Below are 19,784 nucleotides of genomic sequence, written 5' to 3'. Positions count from 1 at the left end.
ATAGCACATGTGACTCATTGATTTTAAGAAATGTGCTAATGGTACCTGTTCTGATTTATGCGAAAATAACTTGTTTTTTTTCTCTTTTTAAACAGATTGTTAACAAATTGCTTGTATATTGTGTTTGGCTTGGGTAAACTAGCTTATATAATGGGGAAGTGTGCAAAAAAATATCTCGGTATTTAAATATAACTGTTTTTGCCAAGGAAATTAAATTGCTGTTTTTTAAACAGTTGATATTACAGTTATAACCTTTTTACAAGAAATGGTATTTTGATTTTCCAGTAACCTTAATGTAATTCTTTTCTTAAGGCCAGGTACAGTAGCCCTGCGTGAAATCAGGCGTTACCAGAAGTCCACTGAGCTGCTGATTCGTAAACTTCCCTTCCAGCGTCTGGTCCGTGAAATTGCTCAGGACTTCAAAACGGATTTGCGCTTCCAGAGCGCTGCTATTGGTGCTTTGCAGGTAACACTGAAAGGCTGGTCATTGAGATTTCATTGAGATTGGGGGGGGGGGGGGTTAATGGCTCCTATGAAAGGTGTAAGGCTAGTGCAATAGTGACGGGAGAGACTTGAATCGCATGGTCCCAAGGCCTCAGCTGGCCTATTGGTCAGTATTTCCTTAAGGATGCAGTACAGATAGCAAGAAGCTGGGAATTCTGTGAAGCAAAATAGATCTGACATATCTCTAACTTGAGTTTCCTCAGCGACCCTCCAGACCGGTCAAGACGCGTGGGTTATGTCCTCCTACCAGCAGAGGGAGACTGAGAAAACACTAAGCTTTTGAAGCCTGTATATATAACCTGTGCAGAACCTCCACTAGCCAGTATTTTCTCAGTCTCAGCAGAGGTAGCAGTTGACAGCCTGTGCAGTCTCCAAGAGTCTGGTGAGGTAGTTTGTCATTGGGTCGTAGGATTTTTTTCCTTCCAAACTTTATTCTGTTGCAGTACCCTGTACGTGTGTGTAAAAAAAAAAGTGCTGTGGGGCCCAGTTTTTTCCCCCTGGGGTGTTACACCTATGTTTGGGTCCCTCCCCCTGTGCTGCTCTCTATTTCATTTTGCTTGCCAGCTTTGTGCCTCGGCTGCTTTCTCAGTATTGTAGCCTTGAGTGCCTTACAATTTCCAGATGCCAGAGTTGGAGTACTGTGCCTTTAAGGGCATTTATTTCTTTATTTTCAGCGGACCGAACGGGGGTTTCCTCCTCAACCCTCCAGACCGGTCAGGATGCTTGGGTTATGCTCGCCTACCAGCAGAGGGAGACTGAGAACACTAACTTAAAACTATGTACATATAACCTGTGCCTAGCCACCTGTCGTCAGTATCTTCTCAGTCTCAGCAGAGGGTAGACAGGCAACCTGTGCAGCTTGTCTGGTCTGGTAGGATTCAGAGATTTAGGAGCTTCTTTTGGTCTGTTTTTCAGTTTTATCCCTGTGCCTGGAAGACTTTAGTGTGCTGGGGGTTGGTGGGTCCGGTGGGGCCTGCCATTGTCCCCTTTGGGGTGTCACACCCGGGTGGCCGGGTCCCTCCCCCTAACTGGCTCTCCCGTTTGGGCAGCTTTGTGCCTCGGCTGCAGTTCTGTGCTGCAGCCTTGAGTGCCGTTTAGTTTTAGCAGCAGCAGGGCTCAATTTCAGGCTGCAATAAAGTTTTGGAAAAAAAAAAAAACTCAAAGATCGAAGGCCCAAGCGGTGTGGAGAGCTGAGTGAGCTGCAATCTGGGGTTCCGGAGTTGTTCAGCTGCTTTGGGGCGCTGTTTTGCAGGCTTCTGGTGAGTGGGCTGTCAGCTGTATGTTTAGGCGCGATGGTGGGAAAGCCGCTGTGATGCAGATTTTGTGCGCGCCTGGGGCTTGAAGTGGTTGGCGGTTCCTGCCGTTTCTGTGGCGAACCGAAGTCGTCTTCCTCCGCTCCGTCGGTGTTAGCGGCGGAGGTTCCCGCGTCGGGCCCTCCAGAGCCGGCAGTGTCTCAGTCTGGCAGCGTGGCCGGAACCGCCGCCATTTTGGAATCGGCACCGCAAGGCCCGGAGTTGGTTGGAGGACCTTTAGGCAGTCAGTTGTCCGGTTTTTCTGGGGGGGACGGTCCTGGTCGGATGGGTTTCCCGCCGGATTTTATTTGCAGTTTGTTCCAGGCCTGGCAGGCGGGGCCGACGTGAGCAGAGCCCCCTAGTCTTGGGACGGGGGGTGCCAGTGTTAAGAGACCACGTTTGGAGTGGTCGGAGGACTTGGAAAGTTTTTCCCCTCCGGAGTCAGAGGGCGATTTTAGTCCCCTGGAGGAGGATGAGGGGCCATTGGTTGGTTATGAGAAGGAGCTTGCTGTGCCTGGGGAGGACCCTTCGGTGGTCCGCATTTTTCACCGCGATGAGTTGGCAGAACTTATTGAGCAGGTGTCATCGACTCTCAAGTTTGAGGCGTCAGCTCCAGTGACAGCCGGGTCGCAGGATCCTTTGGTGAAGGGGATTCGGCAGGTATCTCGCACTTTCTCTATGAACGCGGATCTGAGGGAAATGATTACCCAAGAGTGGCGTTCACCAGAAGATCAGTGTAAGGTGGCTAGGGCCATGGATAAGTTGTACCCGCTTCCGCAGGAGGATAGAGATTCCCTCCGGCCTCCGACCTTGGATGCCGTGGTGACGGCTGTGACTAAGGCTACGGCTATTCCAGTGGATGGGGGGGCCGCGTTGCGGGACCCGCAGGACAGGAAATTGGAGACGTTTCTCAAGCGGAGTTTTGATTTGTCTGCTTTGGCGCTGCAGGCGTCGGTTTGTGGAGGCCTGGTGGCCCGGGCGTGTTTCCGCTGGGCGGAGCGGCTGCTGGATAGCCCGCCGGCTGATAGTGCCTCCTTAGTTCAAGATTTGGCAAGGTTGGAGATGGGGTCGTCCTTCATGGCTGATGCACTGTATGATTTGTTACGGGGTTCGGCTAAGAACATGACCCTGGCGGTGGCTGCTCGTCGGGCCCTGTGGTTGCGGGGCTGGATGGCTGATGCTGCTTCTAAGGCAAAGCTGTGTTCACTGCCGTTTAAAGGTTCTTTGCTTTTTGGGGAAGAGTTGGATAAGTTGGTGAGGGGTCTTGGTGATGCTAAGGTTCCTCGTCTTCCGGAGCTTCGTCCTAAGGCTGCTAGGGGGTCCGCGGTGCGCGGACAGTTTCAGGAAGCTCGACGATATCGGCCTGGCAGGTCCTCCGGGGGGACTAGGGTTCGTTTTTTCCAAAGAACTCAGTCCTTTCGAGGTGGTCGCCATGGAGGGCGAGGTTCCTCGTCGGAAACGCCCGGAGCGTCCCGTCCTTCGCAATGATGGTTTGGGGACCCAACCTCTGGTTCGCGTGGGGGCTCGTTTGCGCTTGTTTTACCAGAGGTGGGTCCAGATCACCTCAGATCAGTGGGTGCTGCAGATTGTGCGAAACGGCTACGCGTTAGAGTTCGACGGTCCTCTGCCCGATTTCTTTCTCGTGTCTCCTTGTCATTCCAGGCGCAAGGCGAGAGCAGTGCGAGAGACCTTGGCGCGTCTGGTCGAGTTAGGAGCAGTAGTTCCGGTTCCTCCAGGAGAGCGAGGTACGGGTTGTTATTCCATCTACTTCGTAGTCCCCAAAAAGGAGGATGCTTTTCGGCCCATTTTGGACCTCAAGAAGGTCAATGCGGCTCTGAAGGTTCCTTCCTTTCGAATGGAGACGCTGCGCTCGGTCATTGTAGCGGTTCAGGAAGGAGAGTTTCTGACGTCTTTAGATCTGACGGAGGCTTACTTGCACATCCCCATCCTAGAGGCACACCAGCGTTTTCTTCGCTTTGTGGTGTTGGGGAGACATTTTCAATTTTGTGCTCTTCCGTTCGGCCTGGCGACAGCGCCTCGCACCTTTTCCAAGGTCATGGTAGTGGTGGCGGCTGCGCTGCGTTTGCAGGGCATTTTGGTCCATCCGTACCTAGACGACTGGTTGATTCGAGCCAAATCAAAATCAGAGAGCGAGGAGGTCACCGGTCAGGTGGTGTCCTTTCTGCAGTCTCTCGGTTGGGTTGTCAATCTGGCCAAGAGTCACCTCGTTCCGTCGCAGTCCCTAGAGTCCGTTTCGACATGAAGAGAGGCCGTGTGTTTTTGACAGCTCCTCGCATCTCCAAGCTACAGTCTCAGATCCGGCAGCTCCGAGCTCAGAGGGCGCCGTCGGCGCGGGAGTATCTTCAGGTGCTGGGTCTGATGGCGGCATCAATAGAGGTGGTGCCCTGGGCCGGGGCCCACATGAGACCGTTACAGGTAGTGTTGTTGTCTCGCTGGTCTCCTCAGTTTCAGAGTTTGGAGGAGAGGCTCTCACTGCCGGAGGTGGCTCGGTGCAGTCTTCGCTGGTGGCTCCACTCTCCGAATCTAGCGAAGGGCATGCCGTTGGACACTCCAGATTGGGTGGTGCTGACCACGGATGCGAGTCTGTCAGGATTGGGGGCGCATTGTCTGGGTCAGGTGGCCCAAGGGCGTTGGACGTTGGAGGAGGCGAGTTGGTCCATCAATCGCCTGGAGACGCGAGCTATTCGTTTGGCTCTTCGGGCCTTTCAGAGTCTTCTGGACGGCAAGGCAGTCAGGGTTCTTTCAGACAATGCCACGGCCGTCGCTTATGTAAATCGACGGGGGAACGAAGAGTCCCGGGTTAGCGGTAGAGGCGACGGAGTTGCTGTCTTGGGCAGAAGTTCATCTGCAGAGTCTGTCAGCGGGACAACGTGAGTGCAGATTATCTGAGCAGGCATACGTTGGATCCCGGAGAGTGGGCTCTCCATCCCTCAGTGTTCGAGCAGATAGTGTTGCAGTGGGGTCGGCCAGTGTTGGATCTTATGGCGTCGGCCGACAATGCGCAGGTCTCTCGGTTTTTCAGTCGTCGAAGGGATGCTCGAGCCGAGGGCATCGACGTGTTGGTGCTTCCGTGGCCAACTCAGCAGCTGCTCTACGTGTTCCCGCCGTGGTCGCTGGTGGGCCGCGTGGTACAGCGGATCGGTCGTCACTCGGGGTTAGTGGTTCTGATAGCACCCAATTGGCCCCGGCGTCCGTGGTACGGAGATCTGATGCGGTTGCTGGTGCAGGATCCGATTCCCTTGGGGCCTCGGGTGCGACTGGTTCAGGGGCCGATAGAGATGGCAGATCCCTCTCCGTTCTTGCTTACGGCTTGGCTCTTGAGGGGCACCGGTTGAGAAAGAAAGGGTTTTCGCCCAGAGTGGTTGATACGATGTTGCGGTCTCGCAAGAGGTCTACTTCTTTGGCGTATGTGCGAGTGTGGCGCACCTTCGAGAATTGGTGTCAAGAGCGGGCTTATGTCCCTTTGCGTGCTTCGGTGGTGGAAGTTTTGGATTTTCTGCAGGATGGCTTGGAGAGGGGGCTGTCGATCTCTTCCCTGAAAGTGCAGGTTTCTGCCTTGTCTTTTTAGAGGTAAGATTCGGGGAGTTTCCTTGGCGGCTTCTCCTGATGTGGGGCGGTTCCTGAAGGCAGTGAAGTTGATTTGGCCGCCTCGTCGTCCGTTGGTTCCGCCTTGGGATTTAAATTTGGTTCTGGAGGCGTTGGTGGCACCTTCGTTTGAACCCGTGGCATCCATTACATGTAAGGATCTTACTTTGAAGGCGGTTTTTCTGGTGGCCATTTCTTCGGCGCGTAGGATTTCAGAGCTTCAGGCTCTGTCTTGCAGGGAGCCTTTTCTGTCGTTTGCTAAGGAGAAAGTGACTTTACGGACGGTTCCTTCCTTTGTGCCTAAGGTGGTGTCGGCTTTTCATGTCAACCAGGTGATTTCCTTGCCTGTGTTGGGGGATCGCGCTGGGGATCTTACGCAACGTCGGCTGGCTAAGTTGGATGTACGGCGTGTTTTACGGTCTTATTTGCACAGAACGCAGGATTTTCGAGCATCGGATAGGTTGTTTGTGTTGTTTGGAGGTCCCAAAAAAGGGGCAGCAGCTTCCAAGGCTACTCTGGCTAGGTGGTTGAAGGAGACTATTGCGTCGGCATACGTGTTGAAGTGCCGTGCCCTCGGTGCTTAAGGCTCATTCTACTCGGGGGGTAGCGGCTTCTTGGGCGGAAAGTAGTTTTATTCCTCCGCAGGATATTTGTAAGGCAGCGGCGTGGTCTTCCATCCATTCCTTTGTGAAGCATTACAGACTTGATGTTCAGGCAAAAGAGGATGCTCGGTTTGGAGCGGCTGTGTTGTCTTCTGCTTTTCGAGGGTCCCACCCTTAAGTTTCTACTGCTTTGGTACTTCCCAAGCGTCTTGACCGGTCTGGAGGGTTGAGGAGGAAGGTGAAATTAGGCCATATCTGCTAATTTTCTTTCCTCTAGACCCTCCAGCCCGGTCAAGAGCCCGCCCTGTGTATTATCAGAAGTGATTTTGAGCCGTGTTCTGCTATGACTATTCTTTCAAGTTTAGTGTGGTCGGAGAGAATTTCTTTGACTCTAAAACAGTACAGAGCGGGACGTTTGGATGTTCCGTCTGTGGAGGCACACTGTTGGTGTTTGACTATTGGTTTTCCAGGTACAGGGGTTTTGTTTCTCATTTTCAGGTTTTTTGGTTTTCTGCTTTGCTAAGCAGATACTGACGACAGGTGGCTAGGCACAGGTTATATGTACATAGTTTGAATATGTACATAGTTTGAAGTTAGTGTTCTCAGTCTCCCTCTGCTGGTAGGCGAGCATAACCCAAGCGTCTTGACTGGTCTGGAGGGTCTAGAGGAAAGAAAATTAGCAGGTAAGGCCTAATTTCACCTTCGATTCCTTGCTGGAACGAGGGAGCAGCGCTTTCTTCAGTGCTTTTGCAGTGTGAGTGAGTTTTTGGTTTGGCACGTTTGCGGAACAGCTTTTCCCTTCCCTCGTGGTTTATGGTGGCCCAGCTTCTCCGATGTCGCGCGTGCTCGTGGCGAGGGGTAGAGGCGCCGGGCGCTTAGTGTAAGCTTTGTGGTGCGCCTATAAAGGTGGCTGCGGCTCCCCCCGACTTGACCTCGGAGGGATCGATGGTGTTGGGAGTCTCCGGGTCAGCGGGAGCGTAGGCAGGGCCGCTGTCAGCGGGAACGGCCGCCATCTTGAGTCCGACGCGGCCCGTGGAGCCAGCTGTTTTTGGGCCTGCGGCCTCCGTTTTTGGCACAAAAGGGCCTAATGACGGTCCAGGAATGGTGGGCTTTCCTCCAGATTTTGTCTGGACGCGGTATCAGGCCTGGAGATCGGGACGACCCCCCCCCCCCCCCCCCAATTGGAAGAGGGGGCTGTTTCCGTCTTGGCTGAGAGACCGCGGTTAGAGTGGTCAGAGGACAGGCATTGTTTTTCTCCTGTAGCTGCAGAAGCTGTGCTTAGTGATCTGGGGTAGTTAGATGGAATTGACGGCTCTCAGGAGCAGGATTGTTGGATTCCTGGAGAGGATCCTTCATTAGTGCGGATTTTCCATAGAGATGAGCTGTCAGAACTCATAGATCGGGTGTCGTCCACCCTTCAGTTTGGTCCTGAGGTGGCTTTGGGGGAAACTGGCCAGGATCTGTTGGTGAAGGGCATTCAGCGTCAGGCGTGATCCTTCCCTATGAACAAGGATCTCCTAGAGATGATTTCTCAGGAATGGGATTTGCCGTGTAAGGTGGCAAAGGCAATGGCGAGGCTTTATTCCCTCCCTCAGGAAGATAGGGATTCCTTTAAGGCTCCCACGGTAAATGCAGTAGTGACGGCAGTAATTATAGCTACGGCTGTCCCGGTTGATGGAGGAACGGCCCTCCGTAATCCTCAGGATAGGAGGTTGGGATCTTTTCTCAAGCGTAGTTTTGTTTTGTCGGCTCTAGCCCTGCAGGCCTCGGTTTGTGGGGGTCTGGTAGCTCGGGCATGTTTTCGTTGGGCCGAGAAGCTCCTGGATGATTCGGTAGATGTTGGTTCTTCTGGGGGTCAGGAGTTAGCCAACTTGGACATGGGTTCATCCTTTTTGTCAGGCATTTTATGATTTGTTGCGTACTTCAGACAAAAATATGGCTATGCTTGTGGGAGCGTGTAGAGCTATGCTCTTTGGAGAAGATTTGGACAAGTTAGTGTGAGGTCTTAGTGATACCAAGGTTCTATGGCTCCAGATTTTCGGTTCAAGGTAGGGGCCAGAACTAGTTCTTCTCGGGGACGGTTTAGGGAGGCTCAGCGGTATAGGCCGGGCAGATAGAGTGGGACCTACCCCTAGCTGTCTGTTCGTCTGTCCAATTTAGATTGTAAGCTCTGAGCAGGAAATGTTTAATAGTAGTAGTAGTAGGACCTCTAGGGGTCGGTTTTTCCAGCGCACACAGTTCTTTTGTGAGAGTCGTCGCGGAGGGCGTGGCTTTTCCGCGGGAGGTTAGTATTCAGGCCGCAATTCCCAATGAAGGTGTGCGGGCTCAGGCTCTGGTACATGTTGGGGTTCGGCTGAGTCTGTTTTACCAGAGCTGGGCCCAAATCAGGTCAGATCAGTGGGTTCTCGAGGTGTTTCTAGGCGGATATGCGCTGGAATTTGAAAGCTGTTCTCCCAAAGTGTTTCTGGAATCCCTCTGTCGGTCTTGGAGCAAGAGGGCAGCAGTGAGGGACACTCTGCGGTGGCTGCTCGCGTTGGGAGCCGTGGTTCCTGTTCCTTCAGATCAGCAACGCTCGGGGTGCTATTTGATCTATTTTGTGGTCCACAAGAAAGAGGACACTTTTCGTCCCATTTTAGATCTCAAAAGGGTCAATGTGGCACTCAAGGTGCCCTCTTTCCGGATGGAGACGTTGCGGTCGGTCACTGGTGCGGTCCGGAAAGGAGAGTTTCTCACTTCCCTGGATTCGACGGAAGCTTATCTTCACTTTCCTTCGTGCGGCCTTTTGGTTCCAAGTTGCAGGGTCCGATTCGTCGGTTCCTTGCAGAGAAGGCGCCGACGGCCCGTACTTATCGTCAGGTCCTGGGCCTGATGGTGGCAACCATAGAGGTAGTTCCGTGGGCCAGGGCGCACATGCGTTAGGTACAGTCAGCTCTGCTCAGTCGTTGGTCCCCTCTGTCGCAGGACTTGGAGATGTGTTTTCCGCACTGGTGGCTCAACCCTCGCAATTTGGGAAAAGGAATGCCGTTGGAGTCCCCACAGGGGCTGGTAATGGTCAAGGATGCCAGTCTGCAAGGTTGGGGGGCACATTGTCTCGGTCAGGTAGCTCAAGGCAGGTGGTCTCGGGCAGAAGCAGAGTGGTCCATCAACTCGGCCATTCGGGTGGCGCTCCAGGCCTTGCCATCGGTAGTTCGCCACAAGGCAGTCCCGAGTGCTCAGCGACAACGCCATGGCAGTAGCGTATGTATGTCAACCGTCAAGGGGGGACGAAGAGCCTTGGCGGCGCAGTTGAACTCATCTTCAGGCTCTCTTGGCAGCGCATGTGGCCGGGGTAGGTCACATAGATGCAGATTATCGCAGCAGGCACACTCTAGATCCCAGAGAGTGGTCTTTTCTTCGGTCAGTGTTCCAGCAAGTTGTTGGTCTGGGGACTTTCGGTGATAGATCTTAGGGCAACGGCTTGCTATGCGCAAGTTCAAAGATTTTTTCAGTCGCTGAAGAGACCCTCGAGCGGAGGGAATCGATGCTCTTCTGTTGCCTTGGCCTCGGGAGTGGCTGTATGTGTTTCCTCCGTGGCTGTTAGTCAGTCAAGTAATATAGCGCATTGAACATCACTCCGGTCGGGTGATTCTGGTGGCTCCAGATTGGCAGCGTCGACCATGGTACGGAGACCTGGTGCGGTTGGCAGGGGCGGCGGCCCTGCCTTTGTTGGGATCAGTTCTGTGTCAAGGCCCGATAATCATGCCGGATCCGGCTCTGTTTTCGCTTACGGCTTGGCTCTTGAGCGGCACAAGTTGAAGGGGCTTTCGTCCAGTGGCTTTGCTACGATGTTGAGTTCCCGTAGATGATCCACTTCCTTGGCGTATGTCCGGGTTTGGAGAATCTTTGAGCACTGGTGTGAAGACCATCGAGTTCGGCCGTTTCGCTCTTCGGTGGCGGAAGTTTTGGAATTTTTGCACGATGGTGTTGATAGGGGTCTGGCCTTGTCTACACTGAAGGTTCAGGTGGCAGCTTTGTCATGTTTTCGTGGGAAGCTTCAGTTAAAGTCCTTTGCTTCTGTGCCTGAGGTGCGTTTTTTGAAGGGTGTTAAGTTGCTGCGTCCGCCTCAGTGACGGATGGTTCCTCCGTGGGATTTGAAGCTAGTTTTGGATGCTTTGATCAGGCCTCCGTTTGGGCCTCCGGTATCGGCATCTTGTAAGGATTTATCTTTAAAGACGGTCTTGTTGGTGGCGATTACTTCAGCACGGAGGGTTTCAGAGCTTCAGGCTTTGTCTTGTAGGGAACCATTTTTGTGCTTTCTGAGGGAAAGGTTTCGTTGCGGACGGTGCTTTCCTTTTTTGCCCAAGGTGGTTCCGAGTTCCATGTTAATCAGGTCATCTCTCTGCCAGTGTTGGGTGATATGGCTCGAGATTCGGACCAGCGTGGTATTGCCAAGCTGGATGTCAGGAGAGTTTTGAGTTCTCTCTGGAACTCAGGACTTCAGAGCCTCTGACTGTTCGTTCTTCATGGTGGCCCAAAGAAGGGTGCAGCGGCTCCTAAGGTGACCATAGCACGGTGGTTGAAGGAGGCGGTTGCATCTGCTTACTTGAAGGGTCCTGTGGTGCCATGGGGCTGGTCTGCTCATTCCACTAGGGGAATGGCAGCCTCGTGGGCGGAGAGTAGTATGATTTCTCCGTTAGATATTTGACAGGCTGCGGTTTGGTTTTCGTTGCATTCCTGTGTGAAGCATTATAGGATTCCTGTGCATGCAAAGGACGAGGTGCGCTTTGGGGCAGCAGTTTTGACCTCTGGCCTTAGTAGGTCCCTCCCATAAGTTAGTTACTGCTCTGGTACGTCCCACGCGTCTTGACTGGTCTGGAGGGTCGCTGAGGAAGATGAAATTAGATCTTACCTGCTAATTTTCTTTCCTCTAGACCCTCCAGACCGGTCAAGAGCCTGCCCTGTCTGTATTGGAGGCCAGGAGGTGTGTTTGTTGGATAATTCTTGGCAGCTGTAGATTGTTGTTTCTCTAATTGCAGACTCTGTTTATTTCTGTTTTGTGATAGGAGTCTGGGACAGGTGGGGCTCTTCTTTGATAGTCCACCTGTAGAAGCCCAACTGTTTTATCAAAGGCAAAGGAACATGTTTCCGTAAGAGCAAGCGGAAGATGTTTCTTGTTTTTGCAGTTTACTGTGACCACGTACAGGGTTGCTAGTTGTTAGTGTTTTTTGTTTCTCTGCTTTGTTAGGGTTATACTGGCTAGTGGAGGTTCTGCACAGGTTATATATACAGGCTTCAAAAGCTTAGTGTTTTCTCAGTCTCCCTCTGCTGGTAGGAGGACATAACCCACGCGTCTTGACCAGTCTGGAGGGTCTAGAGGAAAGAAAATTAGCAGGTAAGATCTAATTTCACCGTTGTGCTCCCCTGCACAGATTAACAAGTAGGAAACAAAAATTCCATAACACAATTTTGAGAATCTCTCAACTCTTCTCCTTGACGACCTTTATAAATTCTATATGCTAGTCAACAAATTGTTAGATGTCCAGCTTTTATATTAGTACATAAGACTGGAGTGCAACAGTTGCCTAGTGGTTAGAGCAATGGGCTGAGAACCAGAGAAGTCAAATTAACTCGACTGTTGCTTTTTGATACTGGTTAAATCACTTAACCCTCCATTTATTTTGTTACATTTGTATCCCACATTTTCCCACTTTTTGCAGGCTCAGTGTGGCTTACATAATACCGTTAGGCAGTCTCCAATTCAGGTATGAACAAAATACAGAGTGAAGTTGTAGTAGAGTAGAGTTCATGTGTGACAAAAACATTTGGGGATCATAGAGAAGGTAGAGTTCATACAGTAAGTCCCCTGGAGGCAGGGAAATAACCTATACATCTTGCTAAAAATTGCGTAAGCCGGTGGTTCCCAAACCTGGTCCTGGAAGCACCCTAGCCAGTCAGGTTTTCAGGATATCCCCAATGAATATTCATGAGATTTTGCTACTTTGACATCATCACCCTTGCATATCCTGGTGCAGCAGAGCACTTTGCCAGTAACTTCTGTAATTTTTCTATATGCACTCCTTAATGAGGCAGCTTGTGCTAAAGTAGAGGGACCTCAAGGGTGCTGGCTGATTTTTCCCTTTGGGAAACAGATCCTATGGGGCTGAGAGTTCTCCCAAGCAGATGAGAGCACATCTACGATGGCATTACTGCTTTCACAGTACTGTTTGGCTCTGGGCTAGACAGGCTTCCTGTCCAGTACAGTTGGTAAAGTTAAAAAAAACAAAAAAAAAAAACAGCTACCCCTGGTGTGGAAGTAAGTAGTCTGCATCAGCCCAAACAGAGCAGCTGGGGAAGCCTGACTGAAAAGGTAAAATGGGCTGCAGGCTAGGGTTGCTGACGTAGAGTAGCATGACTAGATCCCATTGCTGTACTGTGGTGGGGATTTCACTGGGATGCAGGCATTCTTACACATTTGCAGAGGATTGTTTGCCAGATTGCAAAACTGCTTTCCCAATCTCGCCCTGGATCCTAGTGTGCTGCCCCAAGAGAAAAAATTATTTTGGCAGCCATCTTTCCTGCACAGCATACCTAGTACATAATGCCACACTGGGAAAAGACCAAGGGTCCATCGAGCCCAGCATCCTGTCCACGACAGCGGCCAATCCAGGCCAAGGGCACCTGGCAAGCTTCCCAAACGTACAAACATTCTATACATGTTATTCCTGGGATTTTGGATTTTTCCAAGTCCGTTTAGTAGCGGTTTATGGACTTGTCCTTTAGGAAACTGTCCAACCCCTTTTTAAACTCTGCTAAGCTAACCGCCTTCACCACATTTTCCGGCAATGAATTCCAGAGTTTAATTACACGTTGGGTGAAGAAAAATTTTCTCTGATTTGTTTTAAATTTACTACACTGTAGTTTAATCGCATGCCCCCTAGTCCTAGTATTTTTGAAAAGCGTGAACAGACGCTTCACATCCACCTATTCCACTCCACTCATTATTTTATATACCTCTATCATGTCTCCCCTCAGTCGTCTCTTCTCCAAGCTGAATAGCCCTAGCCTCCTTAGTCTTTCTTCATAGGGAAGTTGTCCCATCCCCACTATCATTTTAGTTGCCCTTCGCTGCACCTTTTCCAATTCTACTATCTTTCTTGAGATGCGGCGACCAGAATTGAACACAATACTCAAGGTGCGGTCGCACCATGGAGCGATACAACGGCATTATAACATCCTCACACCTCTTTTCCATACCTTTCCTAATAATACCCAACATTCTATTCGCTTTCCTAGCCGCAGCAGCACACTGAGCAGAAGGTTTCAGTGTCTTGACGACGACACCCAGATCCCTTTCTTGGTCCGTAACTCCTAACGTGGAACCTTGCGTGACGTGGCTATAATTCGGGTTCTTTTTTCCCACATGAATCACCTTGCACTTGCTCACATTAAACGTCATCTGCCATTTAGCCTCCCAGTCTCGTAAGGTCCTCTTGTAATTTTTCACAATCCTGTCGCGAGTTAACGACTTTGAATAACTTTGTGTCATCAGCAAATTTAATTACCTCGCTAGTTACTCCCATCTAGCACAGACCCCTGAGGAACCCCCCTAACTACCCTTCTCCATTGTGAATACTACCCATTTAACCCCACTCTGTTTCCTATCCTTCAACCAGTTTTTAATCCACAATAGGACATTTCCTCCTATCCCATGACCCTCCAATTTCCTCTGTAGCCTTTCATGAGGTACCTTGTCAAACGCCTTTTGAAAATCCAGATGGCACAACATCAAAAAGATGAAACCATCTCCCTTGTGCAGATGCAATATTGTGTGACTAAACTTTTGCAGGCGCTGTTGAAAATCGATAGCAAACTCATGAAGTTTTGGGTGAATTAAAAAAAAAACTCAAGTTGGAGTGCACCCCCAGCAGAACTGTGGCTCACACCCCAGGACCCCTCCCCTCCCAGTTTAAAAAAAAAAAAAACACCTCTGGATCACATATGAAAAAACTAACTCCAAAAACAACACATGTTGGCAGTCAGTCATAAACCTCACAAGTTTGCTATTTTCAATAGTGTCTGCAATTGTTTTGAGGTGACAATGTGGTAGCAAGCTCCGTCCACACAGTGGGCCAGATAGGCTTATCTATCTCCTTTTACAAAACTCCTTGCCCCCTAGCAAACTAGTTTTCTGGATAAGCAGAGATCTTCAGTACATGCCAATTTCTCATATGTATGTATGGTGTCTGTCCTGAAAACCAGACTGGCTGGAGTTGGGCTGTTCTAAGGGATCCACTGGACAGCACGACACAAGCCTTTTTAAGCAGGTGTTTTAAACTTCCTGGGCCTCATTGTAGGCTGTCATTTTAGAGTCTGTGGCCAGGGTCCTTGTGTTGAATCTAGTTGCTCTCTGGGGGAGCGAATCACAGCTGGCCCTTGGAGATGTGGCTCAGATACAGTGGTCTTGGAGTAGTCGTACAGGGTAAGAATGTGGTTAAAGTAGCAATGGCTACAAGCCATTAAGCTTTACCACTGGTTGGCAGATCTGGGTCTGCGATTGAGCAGGTTGATTTTCAAGGGCAAGCTATTTGGAACTTGCAAAGCTGGTAAAAGATTTGGGAGTAAGATATACGCAAGAGGTTTCCAATAAGGTGCAGACAAAATACGTTCTTGGACAGGATTAAGGAAAGTAAAGAAACTAGTGTTGTCTTATCCCCAGGTAGCAGGGTCCATGGTGACGTTTCTGGAACAAGTGTCCTTGAGTTCAGTCACACGTGGCTGTTGCAGAGGATGCTGCTTTCAAGGTGGAATAGAATGGTGATTCCCCTGCTCATGCTAGTTTTCTGAAACCAGTCTGGGATCACTCCCTCAACGGAGATGCTGGACTCGATTGTTCTCGTAATGGATGCCAGATTAGGTTGCTGCACCTGCAGTAGAGAAAACAGTAACACAGGAACTTTGGTCCAGTGCAGAAACCAGTTGGCACTTGGCTCTCAAGGTTAAAATAGTGGCTTTGGAGGTTATATTCCAAACACGTGGATACATTACATTTTGTGCAGGCACTTGAAACTGCCATTAACACCTGGAAACTCAAGTTGGTGGTGATGGTACTGGCATTGTCCTCCCTTTTCCCTCCCTTGAGTCTTTTAAAACAGTCCCCTAGTGCGGACTTTCATGTGCAGAGATCCCTACCCAGAGGGGAGTGACACTATATCAGTTTCCATCCAAATTGGTTTTCTTGCCCTTTTTAAGAAGCTACAATGTTCAGAAAAGGAGCTGTGTAGGCTAGATTTTAGCAGAGTTTTGTAGGTACCTGAAAGTCACAACCTTTTTATCCAAAAAATCAGGTCTTGAACCTTTTGAAGGGAGAAGCATCTTCTAAGGCATCTATTGTCAGATGGATCAAGATGTGAAGTAAATATATTAGAAGGGGAAATTGAGTCTTAGATGGGTTGTGGCCACATTCTGCAAGAGCTCAGATGGCTTTATCCCTCTAGAGGACATTTTCAAGACAGCAACTTTGTCCTCTTAGCATTTATTTTCAAGATGATGCTCTCTGTAGTATTTTCAGCCAGCTTTCGCTTCCTCTCTGTTTAGAGGAAGCTTGTGTATGTGTTCTGTGTCTGGACTGGTCTGGCTAGACAACGAGGAGAAATGTATCCATAACTGATAACTTTACTATGTAAGCCACATTGAGCCTGCACATAGGTGGGAAAATGTGGGATACAAATGTAACACATAAATTCTGTAAGTTTTGCCAAATCAATCCAGAACCCATCCTGAAAATTAGGAGCCTTTAGAAGGTAGGGCCAGCAGTCTGCTAAGAAGAATTGGGATATTCAGGCTCCAGTTTAACCCGCTATCTGTGAGAATGAAGAGTGTTTGTTATTACCAGCTTTGATGTATGCCTATAATAGTGGAAGGGATGCAGCAACTTTGCATTGATGGTGGTTTTGGCAAATGTGTGCTGTAGTGGGATTTAGGGCAGATGTCAGCAGAGATGTTTGTCTCCGTCTGCTGGTAGGGGAGCATAACTCACTCTGGGAAGACTTCTCCATATGTACTCACTTTCTGCTGATGGTGTGCAGGCTGGAATTCCTCTCCTGAAAGTGGTTAGAACTATATCTCTTCATATGACCCAGTAGAGTGTATAAATTAACTGAATCTTTGCCTAGTGATAAGTGGGATTCTTTCTTTTTACAAAAAAAAAAAAAATTGTCCTGGCTAGATCTAACTAAGCATTTGGCCTCCTTTTATAGCTCCATTAAAAAAAAAAAAAATTCCCACCACCTTTTTGGCCACACGATATCTGGTGTTTGTGTAGCCTTTCAATTCCAAAGGCTTCAGTATTCCGGGCGTCTTATGGTTTAAGGTAATTGAAGCACGTTTGGCTTCATTCATACTGACAGTACAAGTTTCCAATTTTATTGGGATTTACTTTTTTTTTTTTTTTTAAGGAATTCACTCAAGGTGTTGTACTACTACTACTTCTACTTTCTATAGCACTACTAGACATATGCAGTGCTGTACACTGAGCATGTTAAAGACTGTCCCAGCTCGACAGTTTACAATCTAATCAAGACAAACAGCACAAGTATAATTACTCTTAATGTTCAAGTGTACAGCGCTGCGTACGTCTAGTAGCGCTATAGAAATTAGTATGGTGGGCCTGATAAAACAGACATGGACAAGTGAATAGGAGCTAGGAATTAAAAGCAGCCTCAAAAAGGTGGGCTTTTAGCCTAGATTTGAAGACAGCCAGAGATGGAGCTTGACATACTGATTCAGGAAGTCTTATTTCAGGCATATGGTGCAGCAAGATAAAAGGAACAAGAGCCTGGAGTTGGCAGTGGAGGAGATAAAGGGTACAGATAAGACTTACCCGATGAGTGGAGTTCCCGGAGAGGAGTGGAGAGGTACTGAGGAGCTGCAGAGTGAATGCACTTGTAAGTCAAGAGGAGTTTGAATTGTATACCGGAACAGGTAGGGAGCCAATGAAGTGGCTGGAGGAGAGTGCTAATACGAGCATGACAACACTGGCAGAATATAAGTCGTGCAGCAGAGTTTTGAATAGTTTGAAGGGAAGAGAGATGGCTTAGAGGGAAACACCTGTGAGGTGATGAGTTGTGGATAAGGGTTTTGGTAGTGTGCTCAGAAAGGAAGTTTTAATAGTCTGTTGGATATGTGCAGAGAAAGAGGAGTCAAAGATGACCCCAAGGTTATGAGCTTATGAGACAGAGAGGATGTGTGTTATCCACAGAGATAGAGGAGAGGTGAATTTAGGGGGAAAGATAACTTGGCCACGTTTTAGTTTTAGATGGTAGAGAGACATCCAGCCACAGACAGGTTGAGACTTGGGCCTGGATTCATGCTGAAATTTCTGGTATGGAGAGGTAGATTTGGGGGTCAACAACACAAATATACTGAAAAACATGAGATCAGACCACCAAAGGATTAAGTATAGATAGAGAAGTCACATAAGCAGTAGACAATTGCAGCAATAAAAATATTCAAATACAAAGTATGGCACAGTATGGTACTTATAATGTCAACACAATAGGTAATAAAACATTTTAATTGATGGCTTAGGGTGTAAGCAAAAATGGAACATATAGATAAGAGTAATGAGTAAGAAAATAAGATGATTAACTTAAAAGCTGCACATGTCAGGTGCTTGAATATTATCTTAGCTAGGGTAGGAGTGGATAAATATGTCCTGCTATAGTACATACAGCCCATGTGACTCCATGTGTGTTGAGACTAGCAAATTAGTTATTTCTTCCATTAATGGCCTGGTTGACGAGCCAAGCTCTCACCTGCTTCTTGAAGTAGAGATAGTCTTGTGTTAAGCAAAGCTTTTCAGAGTGTGCATTCCAGAGTGTGGGGGGGTTGCTTGCGGGTATCGTATAGTATGATGTCCTTTGGAGAGGGTGTGGTTAGGAAAACTCCTTGGGAGAACCTTAGTGTCATTGGAGGTGTGTAGAGCAAGGTCCTGTTTTTCAAGTACTTGAGGCCATTTCCTTTACAGAAATTGTACTGGTAGCCAGTGAATCAGTTGGAGCTGGTGCAGACCCTTTGTAGTCAGACCATTGTAGAGTGTATTATAGTAATTTAGTCTTGATGTTATCATGGTGTGCGCAAGTGGGATAAGATTTGCCTTCTGAATATAAGGAGGAAGTTAGCGTAGTTGTTGCAAATGGTAGAAGCAGCTCTTGAATGTTGCCTGGATTTGGGGGATCAGAGTAAGGGTTGAATCTGTATTCCAAGGTTCCTGACTTGAGGGGGAGTTCATACTTCCCAAAAGAAATTTTTGATGTCTGGTATGTGCCCACTTGTGTTAGGGACCCAGAGAAGCTCGGTTTTACTGGGGTTCAGGCAAAGTTTTACTCCATCCTTGAATTGATGACAATTTTACTTGTATTATGTACATAGGAACCCTTTGGGTGGTAACATGTGCCTAACGCAGGATGGGCTAAAGCATTCTGCGTTGTAGTTTTTGTCATCTAAACGCCTACAGGTTTTGTTTTTTGGAGAGGGTATGCATCCATGCACTGTCAGCTTGTGCACTGACATTGCCATCACAGTAACAGGTTAGCACATCCATAAGTGCTCCTGCAGCAACATATATTTGAAAGGTAGTAATCTACAAACCTTTTCCAGAGACAGGAAAGTGGTAGAAATAGAAGACGTGAATTGAGGTTGAAGAGGGGCCGACTCAGGAATATTAGGAAGTAGTTTTTCACCGAGAGGGTGGTAGATGCCTGGAATGCCCTCCCACGGCAGGTAGTAGAGATGAAAACAGCAACAGAATTTTAAAATGTGTGGGATAAAACTCAAACGAATTCTACTTGGAAAGAAAATAGAATCAAGAAAACATAGTGGTGATTAGATGGCAGGCCAAGTAATTGTGAATGAAAGCTATTGCTGGGCAGACTTCTGCAGTCTGTGTCCTGATTATGCCTGGACAGATTTGGATGGGCTTGAGTGGGACTTCAGTGACCGCTTCAGTAGTTGGAGAACAAGGTCTGTGCCCTGAGAACAAATCACATGTGTAGTATGAGATCACACCTTTATGCTATGAGTTTCTTTTTGAGCAGACTGAATAGACTGTACAGGTCTTTATTTGCCATCATCTATTCTGTTATGTTACTGTTTGAAAATTCCAATTTTAATGAGCCCTTATTTTGCAATATTTTCTTCTGCTAAAAGCCTGAGATTTATTAGGAAAGCACCAACATCTGTTCTAGTCACTATTCCCCCCTCTATCCTTGCTCCAGTGCTGCTGACCTTTTAAGAAAGCCTTTAACTATCTGTATCTACTTGGAACCTTGAGAGGCTGCTGGAGTAAGTTTTCCTCCCTTGCCTGTGGGTTGTTTTGGGGTTTTTTTTGTTTTTTTTGAGGGGGGGTAGTATAGCAGAAATTAACCATCTCATTAATTGCAATAAGATGGGAGAGGGGTTAGACTGAATCTCTTCTTCCACTGTTGCAAATAACCAAAGCCCGCAGGTTTTGAAGATCCTGGCCAGAGCATGGTCATACGGTAAGGTGGCATATCTTAAAAGAGAACAGGAAAAAAGTCCCGCTTCTTTACCATCCCTCCAGACCAGCTTAGATGGATGTTATGAAATCCTAGCAGCAGGTGGGTGGAGACTGTGAGCTACAGACTTGTGGAGCCTATAAGAGAGCTGTGCAGTCCTTCCCAGAGTCAGTATTCTCAGTCTCCCCATTCGAGCCTGCACAGGCTCACACCTCCATCGCCTGCTGGGAGACTGAGAAATACTGACTCTGGGAGGGCCTGCACAG

At 48.7% G+C, this 19,784-nt stretch overlaps 1 protein-coding gene across 2 annotated transcripts in view; it reads left to right on the top strand.

Moving 5' to 3' along the window:
* Positions 1-19,784, top strand: part of LOC115459042 (histone H3.3) — a 47,767-nt gene that overhangs the window by 13,012 nt on the left and 14,971 nt on the right. For both annotated transcript variants that reach the window (XM_030188907.1, XM_030188906.1), the window contains exon 3: positions 313-466. In XM_030188907.1, coding sequence (XP_030044767.1) covers positions 313-466 — 154 coding nt within the window. The remainder of the gene's footprint in view (positions 1-312; positions 467-19,784) is intronic.

The sequence above is a fragment of the Microcaecilia unicolor genome, unplaced genomic scaffold (genome assembly GCF_901765095.1).
Source record: "Microcaecilia unicolor unplaced genomic scaffold, aMicUni1.1, whole genome shotgun sequence".
NCBI lineage: Eukaryota > Metazoa > Chordata > Amphibia > Gymnophiona > Siphonopidae > Microcaecilia > Microcaecilia unicolor.
This window is presented reverse-complemented; position numbering and strand designations above follow the sequence as displayed.